Source organism: Microcaecilia unicolor, chromosome 4 (genome assembly GCF_901765095.1).
Source record: "Microcaecilia unicolor chromosome 4, aMicUni1.1, whole genome shotgun sequence".
Taxonomy (NCBI): Eukaryota; Metazoa; Chordata; class Amphibia; order Gymnophiona; family Siphonopidae; genus Microcaecilia; species Microcaecilia unicolor.
Window position 1 is genome coordinate 52,995,337 of NC_044034.1, and position 12,605 is coordinate 53,007,941.

General features: G+C 44.7%; 1 protein-coding gene across 1 annotated transcript in view; it reads right to left on the reverse strand.

Moving 5' to 3' along the window:
- LOC115467868 (matrix metalloproteinase-20-like) overlaps positions 1-12,605 on the reverse strand; it is a 72,186-nt gene that overhangs the window by 36,555 nt on the left and 23,026 nt on the right. The window contains exons 5-6 of the mRNA XM_030199363.1: positions 8,651-8,812; positions 7,509-7,620 (exon numbers count right to left, since the gene is read on the reverse strand). Coding sequence (XP_030055223.1) covers positions 7,509-7,620; positions 8,651-8,812 — 274 coding nt within the window. The remainder of the gene's footprint in view (positions 1-7,508; positions 7,621-8,650; positions 8,813-12,605) is intronic.

Genomic DNA, 12,605 nt, shown 5'->3' on the forward strand with positions numbered 1-12,605 from the left:
TAGGTATCATTGTAGACAACATGTACATAAGTACATAAGTACATAAGTAGTGCCATACTGGGAAAGACCAAAGGTCCATCTAGCCCAGCATCCTGTCACCGACAGTGGCCAATCCAGGTCAAGGGCACCTGGCACGCTCCCCAAACGTAAAAACATTCCAGACAAGTTATACCTAAAAATGAGGAATTTTTCCAGTCCATTTAATAGCGGTCTATGGACTTGTCCTTTAGGAATCTATCTAACCCCTTTTTAAACTCCGTCAAGCTAACCGCCCGTACCACGTTCTCCGGCAATGAATTCCAGAGTCTAATTACACGTTGGGTGAAGAAAAATTTTCTCCGATTCGTTTTAAATTTACCACACTGTAGCTTCAACTCATGCCCTCTAGTCCTAGTATTTTTGGATAGCGTGAACAGTCGCTTCACATCCACCCGATCCATTCCACTCATTATTTTATACACTTCTATCATATCTCCCCTCAGCCGTCTCTTCTCCAAGCTGAAAAGCCCTAGCCTTCTCAGCCTCTCTTCATAGGAAAGTCGTCCCATCCCCACTATCATTTTCGTCGCCCTTCGCTGTACCTTTTCCAATTCTACTATATCTTTTTTGAGATACGGAGACCAGTACTGAACACAATACTCCAGGTGCGGTCGCACCATGGAGCGATACAACGGCATTATAACATCCGCACACCTGGACTCCATACCCTTCCTAATAACACCCAACATTCTATTCGCTTTCCTAGCCGCAGCAGCACACTGAGCAGAAGGTTTCAGCGTATCATCGACGACGACACCCAGATCCCTTTCTTGATCCGTAACTCCTAACGCGGAACCTTGCAAGACGTAGCTATAATTCGGGTTCCTCTTACCCACATGCATCACTTTGCACTTGTCAACATTGAACTTCATCTGCCACTTGCACGCCCATTCTCCCAGTCTCGCAAGGTCCTCCTGTAATCGTTCACATTCCTCCTGCGACTTGACGACCCTGAATAATTTTGTGTCATCGGCGAATTTAATTACCTCACTAGTTATTCCCATCTCTAGGTCATTTATAAATACATTAAAAAGCAACGGACCCAGCACAGACCCCTGCGGGACCCCACTAACTACCCTCCTCCACTGAGAATACTGGCCACGCAATCCTACTCTCTGCTTCCTATCTTTCAACCAGTTCTTAATCCATAATAATACCCTACCTCCGATTCCATGACTCTGCAATTTCTTCAGGAGTCTTTCGTGCGGCACTTTGTCAAACGCCTTCTGAAAATCCAGATATACAATATCAACCGGCTCCCCATTGTCCACATGTTTGCTTACCCCCTCAAAAAAATGCATTAGATTGGTGAGGCAAGACTTCCCTTCACTAAATCCGTGCTGACTTTGTCTCATCAGTCCATGTTTTTGTATATGCTCTGCAATTTTATTCTTAATAATAGCCTCCACCATCTTGCCCGGCACCGACGTCAGACTCACCGGTCTATAATTTCCCGGATCTCCTCTGGAACCTTTCTTAAAAATCGGAGTAACATTGGCTACCCTCCAGTCTTCCGGTATTACACTCGATTTTAGGGACAGATTTAATCTTTTGCTAAGAATAATTAGGAAACGGATGCAAAGTAAGACCAAGAATATTATAATGCCTCTGTATTGCTCCATGGTGCAACCTCACCTTGAGTATTGCATTCAATTCTGGTCACGTTATCTCAAAAAAGATATAGAGGAATTAGAAAAGGTTCAAAGAAGAGTGACCAAAATGATAAAGGGGATGAAACTCCTCTCATATGAGGAAAGGCTAAAGAGGTTAGGGCTCTTCAGCTTGGAAAAGAGATGGTTGAGGGGGGATATGACTGAGGTCTATAAAATCCTGAGTGGTGTAGAATGGGTAAAAGTGAATCAATTTTTCACTGTTTCAAAATGTACAAAGACTATGGGACACTCAATGAAATTACATGGAAATACTTTTAAAACCAATAGGAGGAAATATTTTTTTAGTCAAAGAATAGTTAAGCTCAGGAGTGCGTTGCCAGAGGATGTAGTAACAGCAGTTAGTGTATCTGGGTTTAAAAAAGGTTTGGGCAAGGTACTGGAGGAAAAGTCTATAATCTGTTATTGAGATGGATATGAGGGAAGCCATTGCTTATCCCTGGGATTGGTGGCATGGAATATTGCTATTATTTGGGTTTCTGTCAGGTACTTGTGACCTGGATTGACCACTGGTGGAAGTAGGATACTGGGCTAGATGGACCATTGGTCTGACCCAGTATGGCTGTCCTTATGTTCTTAAATGCGATGACATATGCTTTGTAGGTAGGCGTACATATGGGTAGAGGCTAAGTGGAGTCTGAGTGGGGCACACAATTATGTATGTAAATTATAGAATACTATACTTTATGATTGTTTTTCAGGAATTTAGGTGCAGTCATTTATACCAGCGTATATTTACTTGAAGTTATTGCTGCAAAGGGTCAGTAGTTACTGAATAAAGGGTTCACATACTTTTTCATACATAGATACCTACCAGTGAATCCTTTTGTTCAATAACTAATCAAAATATGGAGTGTTATTTTATCCCCTTTTATTTGGAATAGTTTACCTTTACCTATTTGGAGAGAACTGTCCTTAAGAAATTCAAAGTTGTCATTAAAACCTGGCTATTTGAGCAGGCTTTTGGACTGACTAGTGGATGATGCACTTGCGGACGCCACTATGGACTAAATTCTATAACTGTCACCCAAATTTGGGGCAAAAAAATGAGCTCTAAGAGGTATTCTATAAATGGCACTCAAAGTTTGGTGCTGTTTATAGAATAACGCTTAGCACTTGGACCAGCCAATTTTAGGTGCAAGGATTTATACCAAGTGGAGCCTGGTGTAAATCTTCACAACTAAATTAGGCACAGATCTGCCTTATTCTCTAACATGTGCATAAATTCTAGGAATGCCCCGACCCACCAATACCCCTCCCATGGTCACATCCCCTTTTAGATCCAGATATAAAATTTATGCACATCTTTATAGAATACCAGTTACAAAGATGCATGCGTAAATTCTATTTATAGCCAATTAGCACTAATAATTGATTGTGTGTGCCCAGTTATGGGCTTGTTGTTTAATCAAATTGTGTGTGGAAATTGAGCATGCACCCAAATTTGTACACGCAGTTTTGAGCACCTTATATAGAATTATGGGGTATATATTTATGTATAATTTGTTAATTTGTGAATATATTGTAGTAACTTCTTAATAAATTACATGTTCAGTAATTTTAGAAAGCTCCCTCCTGTTGTTATTGTTTATCTTGATTGTATATTTTATGTTTTAAAAGCTTTCCTTTCATTATCTTTATTTATAGCCTATTTACTGCCTTGACCTGCCAGTCAGTAAAGGCAAACGTAAATAAATTTAAATGTAAATATTTCTGCCTTTACAGGATTTACATTCAGATTTAATCATGTTTCGAGTGTAAATCGTGTTAAAATACAGACCATTCTAGGCTATTCACAAACTTTTTTTTTGTCAGCAATGAGAGGGCAATTTAAAACAGGCGCCTATATGGTAACACCTATTCTATAAAGGAAAGTAGGTAGCAACTTTCCTTTTTAGAATACTAGCATAACAGGTTAGATGTGTATGTCCCCTTTTCCAGATGGCCTTCTGTGCCTCTTCCATCTCCATGTGCCCTGCAATTCAGTTATAACGATATTATTTTTTAAATAGCAAGCTACTCTTTAATTTGTTCCTTTATCATTATGCTTCTGGAGCAGACAGAGACAGAGCCAGGCCCAGGGCAGGGCTCTCCCCAACTCGGGTTCCCGCCGCTCTGCTCCCCCCCCCCCACATGGGCCGCCACTGCCCCCCTCGCCCCCTAATCTTACTGTGTCTGCTCCTCCCTCAGTTTGTCACTCTCCTGCTTCTTTGTGCCGGGATCCGGTTATCGCGTTAATGCAATCACTGGGTCCTGACACACAGGAGCAGGAGAGAGACAGACCCCGTCACCAAGCCCCCCTTGGAGGCCAGGCCCGGGGAATTTTTCCACCCCCCCCCCCTCTTGGCGGCCCTGGGAGCAGATTATAGCACCCTAATAAGGGAACATATTGAACCACGTTTCTGTGGCAGCAACAATATTTAGATTTGGCTTCAGCCTTGGTGTTTTCAGATCTGGATTTTTTTGCATTGACTGTATTTGTGCTTCCAACTTTCCAGCCTTTTCAATTTCTGTACAATCCATATACCTTCATACCTGCATCCAGGGGCGTATCTGAACTTCAGTGGTGGAGGGGGGCAGATCTGAGGTGAGGGGGCACATTTTAGCCCCCCCCGGTGCCGCTGACCACCCCCCCGCTGAAGACGACACCACCACCACCACCACCACCTCCAACTACTTTAAACCCCCCCCCTCGCCGAAGACGACGATGACGACACCACCACCACCCGCCCGCCCGCCCGACGACGACACCACCACCATCTGGCTCCAACTACTTTGAACTTCAACTTTGAACCCCCCCCTCCCGCCGTCACTCCGCCCCAGCCAAACCTGCTTATAATTGAACGAGAAAAACGCCCAAGTTCCGACCTAAATCGGGAGATGGATGTTTATCTCACAAAAACGAATAACGCGGTATAATCGAAAGCCGAACTTGGACGTTTTCAACTGCACTCCATCACGGAAGCGTACAAAGTTGACGGGGGCATATCGGAGGCGTGGTGAAGGCGGGACTGGGGCATGGTTATCACCCGAACAGAGATGGGCGCCTTTCGCCGATAATGGAAAAAAAGTATGCGTTTGTAGCTAGAATTTAGGGCACTTTTCCTGGACCCTGTTTTTTCATGAATAAGGCCCCAAAAAGTGCCCTAAATGACCAGATTACCCCCAGAGGGAATCGGGGATGACCTCCCCTGACTCCCCCAGTGGTCACTAACCCCCTCCCACCACAAAAAAAATGATGTTTCACAACTTTTTATTTTCACCCCCAAATGTCATACCCACCTCCCTGGTAGCAGTATGCAGGTCCCTGGAGCAGTTGTTAGGGGGTGCAGTGGACTTCAGGCAGGTGGACCCAGGCCCATCCCCCCCCCACCTGTTACAATTGTGCTGCTTAATGCTTATTAGTCGTCCAACCCCCCAAACCCACTGTACCCACATGTAGGTGCTTCCCTTCACCCCTTAGGGCTATAGTAATGGTGTAGACTTGTGGGCAGTGGGTTTTGAGGGGGATTTGGGGGGGCTCAACACACAAGGGAAGGGTGCTATGCACCTGGGAGCTCTTTTACCTTTTTTTTTGTTTTTGTAAAAGTGCCCCCTAGGGTGCCCGGTTGGTGTCCTGGCATGTGAGGGGGTCCAGTGCACTACGAATCCTGGCCCCTCCCACGAACAAATGCCTTAGATTTATTCGTTTTTGAGCTGGGCGCTTTCCTTTTCCATTATCGCTGAAAAACAAAAACGACCAGCTCACAAATTGTCGAATAAAACATGGACGTCTATTTTTTTCAAAAATACTGTTCGGTCCGCCCCTTCACAGACCCGTTCTCGGAGATAAACGCCCATGGAGATAGACGTTTTCATTCGATTATGCCCCTCAAAGTCTCCTTCCTTCCTTCATTTGGGTTTGGTTTCTGACGTCCTGCACGCACGTGCAGGACGTCAGAAACCAAACCCAAACGAAGGAAGGAGACTTCGGCTGGCGGGGGTTGGGTTCCCCCGCCAGCAAAGGGAGGTGAGGCGCGACGGCGGGAGGAGGGGGGGTTGAGAGGGTCATCGGTAGGGGGGTACAGGGGCAAATCTATGGGGGCCAGGCCCCTGTGGCCCCATAGCAGATACGCCCCTGCCTGCATCCCTTATCTATCTTATCGCTGAAGAATAACTGTCAGTTCTTTACTTTTTTTTGTTACATTTGTACCCTGCACTTTCCCACTCATGGTAGGCTCAATGCGGCTTACATGGGGCAATGGAGGGTTAAGTGACTTGCCCAGAGTCACAAGGAGCTGCCTGTGCCTGACGTGGGAATCAAACTCAGTTCCTCAGTTCCCCAGGACCAAAGTCCACCACCCTAACCACTAGGCCACTCCATTTTGCCTTTACCTGCACAAAATTCATTTTTTCTTTGAGGGTGAAAGCCCAAATCAATCAGCTTTCCTTCTTTAGTTTAAGCATCTGTCACCATATAGGGCTAGATTCAGTAAATGGTCCATAAAAAAAAAATCAATGCCGAAACCCCCTCCCCCCCCCCCCCCCCCCCACTTTAGCGGTATTCTATAAGCCATGCCTAAAGTTTGGCACAAATTTATAGAATAGCGCTTAAGCATTATGGTCACACCTAAATTTAGGCCAGACCATTTGCAGCAGCGAAAACATGGTGCAAATGTCCATGCCTAAATTTACATGCAGATCACCCTTATTCTATAATGACATGTAGAACTCAAAACCACACCCTTGTTCTGCTGCAAAATGCCCATGACTATCCCATTTCCGCGCCCCCTTTTTCCAGTCTAATTTTATGCACATTTTACCCAATTAAACCTAGTTAGTACCAAAAATTACCTGTTAACTAGATAATTATTGTCTTTAATTGGCTCTTCAATTAAATTGCACGTGCAAAATCAGGGCCACGCTTAAATTTGCATACGCAGTTTTTGGCAACCTTTATAGAATCAGGAGGATAATGTTACGTCTGTGCTCACCTCGCCCTCTGGTGGCCAGAACGGGTGGCTGCTGTGGACCGTCACCCGTTCCAGATTTCAGCCGAGTCCGGTCCGGATCTTCCGGGCTGCTAGACTTGCTTGCTTGGATTGAACCTACACAGCACCCGTAGTTTCCTGGTGATGGTTGCAGCTGAGCTCCAGGTGCTGCTGGGCTTATTAGCCATTCTGAAACCTTGCTGCTTTGCCTTTGCATTGCGTCTAAAGCCTTGGTATGTTGGTGCTTTTGCACTTCAGCCTGAGTTTGTTTCCTTGCTCTAGTTTAGTTTAGAGTATTGCTTGTTTCCCAGTCTTGTGTCTTGTTTGTATGTCTTGCCTAGTTCTGGGTTTATCTGTGTTTGTTCCCTGCTTCAGTGGCTGCTTGCAGTTTTCAGTTCAGTTTTGTGTCTGGCTGTGTTTGTTCCCTGTTTCAGTGGCTGCTCGCAGCTTTCAGTCCTGTCCTTTAGCCTATCCCTTCCCTGCCTCTCTGTCCCTGTGCTGCCTAGCTGTTAGCCAGTCCTGCCCTGTCCAGTAAGTCCTGCCGGCCACCTGAAGCCTTGAGCTCAACTCTTGGTGGAAAGTGGCCAGGTGCAGGTGAAGCCTAACTGTTTGTCAGAGATCTGCCCTGTCTCTAGCGTGGGGTGGTTTTGCCTGCCGCTGCCGCTCCTCGGCAGTGGCCCAAGGGCTCACAAACCCAGTGTCCAGCTTTGTAAACGTGACAGATAATGGGGATCTCTCACCTAGACTCTTTTTTTCTCTCTCATAAGAACTGAAACCATGAAACTGAAGACAAATACAATATATAGCTTATGAAATGCGGAGACCTTACCCATTCTTGAAGAAAAGAAACCCAGTTCCTATGGTGGTTGCTGCATCAAAAGATAAAGTGGGGTCGCACTTCTCAGGAACATGGACAGCAACTGTTTGTCTAGTTCGAGGACCTGAGAAAAGTGAAACAGATTTGCTACTTTTTGTTACTGAATTTGAATGCCAAAATTAACCGGTTATATTTTAAATCCTGAAAATCTCAATGAAAAGAAAGCTGTAAACTTTATTGTTCACCTCTCTGACCTCATGTGCAACTTTCTGTAAAATAATCCCCTTATTTTCTAACTCCTCTTACTCTCTTACCTATCTATATACTCCATCTTTGCTTATAACCTACGCTATTAAAATGTTCTTTACATATTGGGTTGACATTGTAAGTAATATACTATCCAAGTACTCTAGGAAGTTTGAAAATATTAGTTTGTATATGTCTCCCCCTTGTACTGGAAAGATTTCAGAAAAGAAATCTAAAATATAGAATTACAACCAGGAACCTCAAAGCTCCAGATAGGGAAAATACATACAGTATTTCAAAACCACTTTCAAATTAGGAGTAGGTTATTATCATTGGTCCCAAAAAGGAAAAAAAGCGAAAAAAGAATCATTCGCAAAAACTCATACTTACACAAGAAAATCGGATGATTTAAAAAAAACTGTTGTTCTCCTGAAACCCAATCAAGTGAGAGACACATTAACCCAAACTAACTATTACAAGGGAAACCCAATCAAAAATATGCACGTTGGATTTCAAAAGGCAGGAACATTTCCCCGGGGAATACACCACATATACACACAAGCCTAATAAGTACAAAAGAAACCCAGGAATAAGCCACCCTCAAGCAACCAATCAAAACAAATTGTCTTGATGTCCAAACTCCCTCCTGTTGTTATTGTTTATCTTGATTGTATATTTTATGTTTTAAAAGCTTTCCTTTCATCATCTTTATTTATAGCCTATACACTGCCTTGACCTGCCAGTCAGTAAAGGCAAATGTAAATAAAATTTAAATGTAAATATTTCTGCCTTAACAGGATTTACATTCAGATTTAATCATGCAGTTCATTGACTGAGAATATTTTAAAATTATATATATATATATATATATATATATATATATATATATATAAAGCTTGAATACATACCATACAATGTTTGAATTCCTTTTAAATCATCATGTGAAAGCTGAAAGCCTTTAGGCTGATAAAATCTGTACTTGGGATACATCAGTGCATTGGGATTTCTGGAATGTCCTAGTCCAAGTGCATGACCAAGTTCATGAGCGACAACGTTGAACAAATCATAGCCTGCCAAAGCATTCAAAAGGTTAGATTCCATCTTAAAAGCATTAAGGCTACCCTCAAAATATACCTGAAAAATGAAATTGCCATTTACTGCTCTGGATTATGGAGGTGGTTATACATTTACACATGTATAATTAATAATAATCTGGCCGATATTCAGGGGTCCTTTTACAAAGGCGCACTGAAAAATGGCCTGTGGTAGTGTAGGCGCGGGTTTCGGGCACACGCAGAATCATTTTTCAGTGCACCTGTAAAAAAGGCCTTTTTTCCCAAAAATGGATGTGCAGCAAAATCAAAATTGCCGCACGTCCATTTTGGGTCTGAGACCTTACCGCTAGCCATAGACCTAGCGGTAAAGAATTTGGGCGGTAATCACCTACGCGCGTCAGATGCCACTTGAAAAATAAAAAATATTTTCAGATGCGTGTAGCAGACGTGCGCCAAAATTGAAATTACCGCAAGAGCCATGCAGTAACCGGGCGGTAACTCCAATTTGGCGTGCGTTGGGCATGTGTAGGTGCCTGGTAAGCAGCTTAGTAAAAGGGGCCCTCAGTGATTTAGCCAGCCACTGACCAGTTAAATCACTTGGTTGGGACTAGCTGCTAATTTTCAGTGAGGGCCATAATTGAATGGGGGCGCCCATCTTTAAGGGTGGCCATCTCCGGGGATGGCCCCGGGAAGGGGTGGAGCCAACCGTATTATTGAACAAGATGGGCGGCCATCTTTCCTTTTGATAATACTTTCGGGGCCAGCCAAATCTCAACATTTAGGTCAACCATAGAGATGGTCGACCTTAATGTTGAGATCGTCGGACTTAGAGATGGCCGGCCTCATTTTTCACCGATAATGGAAACTGAGGCCGGCCATCTCAAATCTGGCCAAATCCAAGCCATTTGGTCATGGGAGGAGCCAGCATTTGTAGTGCACTGGTCCCCCTCACATGCCAGGACACCAACCGGGCACCCTAGGGGGCACTGCAGTGGACTTCATTAATTGCTCCCAGGTACATAGCTCCCTTCCCTTGGGTGCTGAGCCCCCCAAATCCCCCCCAAATCCCCCCCAAATCCCCCCCAAAACCCACTCCCCACAAATGTACACCACTACCATAGCCCTTATGGGTGAAGGAGGGCACCTACATGTGGGTACAGTGGGTTTCTGGTGGGTTTTGGAGGGCTCACATTTATCACCACAAGTGTAACAGGTAGGGGGGGATGGGCCTGGGTCCGCCTACCTGAAGTGCACTGCAACCACTAAAACTGCTCCAGGGACCTGCATACTGCTGTCATGGAGCTGGGTATGACATTTCAGGCTGGCATAGAGGCTGGCAAAAAATGTATTTACTTTTTTTTTTTTTTGGGTGGTAGGGGGTTGGTGACCACTGGAGGAGTACGGGGAGGTCATCCCCGATTCCCTCCGGTGGTCATCTGGTCAGTTTGGGCATTTTATTGAGGCTAGGTCCTAAAAATAAATGGACCAAGTAAAGTCGGCCAAATGCTCGTCAGGGCCGGCCTTCTTTCTTCCATTACGGCCGAGGGCGCCCATGTGTTAACCACGCCCCCGTCCTGCCTTCGCTATGCCTCTGACACGCTCCCTTAAACTTTGGCTGCTCCTGCGATGGACTGCAGTTGAGAGCGACCTAAATCGGCTTTCGATTATGCTGATTTGGCCGCACCTGAGAGAAGGGCGCCTATCTCCCGATTTGTGTCAGAAGATGGGCGCCCTTCTCTTTCAAAAATAAGCAGGAGTGGCTCTTAACTGGCTAAATACCACTAAAATTTGCGGTTAGCGCCTAACTCAAAGCTGACTAAGTTGGGGGCACTCCGAGGGCAGAGTCAGAATTGGACACTTAAATTGACTAGTTGATTTTTTTTTCTGGATACTGCAGGCAGATGGAAGATCAGTTCAATTTCTAAAAATCGAATGAGAAAAATGAGGATTTGATTGCAGTATTAGGTAGTTTGACAAGTAACAAGGGCTGAGTCAATGCAAGATTTTAAAAAGAGAAACACTTTAATATAAAAGCAATTTGTGTTACAATTAGCAACCAATGTATCAGATTTATTTATACCAAGAATGACTGTAGCAGCTAAATTAAGTAGAAATTTTAGAAAAGGCATTACTGAAATGTGGAAACAGCAGCACACAGACATTTTAACAGGATGTTTCTGGAGAAGGTTTGGGTGATCCTTCAAATTGTATCTGTATTTTATATTTTATACAGGTAAAATAGAGGAGCAGCCTAATGGTTAGTACAGCAGACTTTGATACTGGCAACCTGGGTTCAATTCCCACTGTAGCTCCTTGTGACCTTGGGCAAGTCAGTTAGGGCCCCTTTTATTAAACTGCATAGGCACCTACACGCACCCAATGCACGCCAAATTGGAGTTACTGCCCGGTTACCGTGTGGCTCTTTCTGTAATTTCAATTTTGGTGCACATCCTCTACGCAGGTCTGAAAAATATTTTTTATTTTCTGGAACACGTACCGGATGCGCACCAAGTGGGGTAGGTCATTACTGCCCAAATTCTTTACCGCTAGGTCTATGGCTAGCAGTAAGGTCTCAGACCCAAAATGGACGCACGGCAATTTTGATTTTGCCGCACGTCCATTTTTGGCACAAAAAGGCCTTTTTTACAGGTGCGCTGAAAAATGATTCTGCGCACGCTCAAAATCCGCGCCTACACTACTGCAGGCCATTTTTCAGTGCACCTTTGTAAAAGGACCCCTTAACCCTCCATTGCCTCAGGTACCAAAAAAAAACTAGATTGTGAGCCCTCTAAGGACAGAGAAAGTACCTGCTTATAAAGTGTACAGCACTATGTACGTCTAGTAGGGCTATAGAAATTATTAGTAGTAGTATAAACAGTGGAAAATTTCCATATTGGCATCTACACTTGCTTCAAGTCACACAACCTCTGGCTAACTGCTTGTTTGGACCTGGAGTCTGGAGAGGTGCTTGACGACGGGGGGGGGGGGGGGGGGGGGGGGGGGGGGGGGGGAGTACTTCTTACCTGTCAAAGAGTTCAAAACGACCCTAAAAGGCCAATATTTGAGTTTTGGAGTTTGGTTCCTTAATTGGCTCCTCTTAGATTTGCAATGTTATAAAATCTGTCAGGTACACATGTGAAGGGCAATTCTACAACCTAGGTAGGTGTCCACATGTACATGCCCCTTGTCCCCTGGATTCGCCTAGAGCTCTGTGCCGAAATCCAGGTAGATTCTATAACAACGCGCATAACTTAATTGGCTTAGCAAGCTAATTAGCATTGATAACAACACTTAGCAAGTGATATTGAGCACTAATTGGCAATAATTAGAATTTACGCACACAACTCGGTAAGCGTGTTCTGTAACATACTGTGCCTAAATTGTAATGTGCGCAGAAAAAAGGGGCATGGTGATGGGTGGGGAAATGGACATTTTGTGGGTGTTCCAAAATTTACACATGTAGTTATAGAATATGACACTCTGCGCCTAAATCTACACACCAGGATTTACACCATGTTTTCATTGCTGTAAACAGACACGCGTAGTTTTAGATGCTGGGATATCAACTAAGCATATTCTGTATACCGCACCTAAATCTAGTTGCCGCTTATAGAATACGCTTAGGCAGTGCCGTAGTGAGGGCAGCTGACACCCGGGGCGTGTCGCCGCTGCGCACCCCCCCCCCCCAGGTGCAGCCCGGTGCACCCTCCCCCCTCCGGAATGCACCCACCGGAGCACGTACTTACATGGGAAAGTGGCGAGGGACGGGTGGGAGGGCCGAACCGCCACAAATGCATGTCGCTAGGAG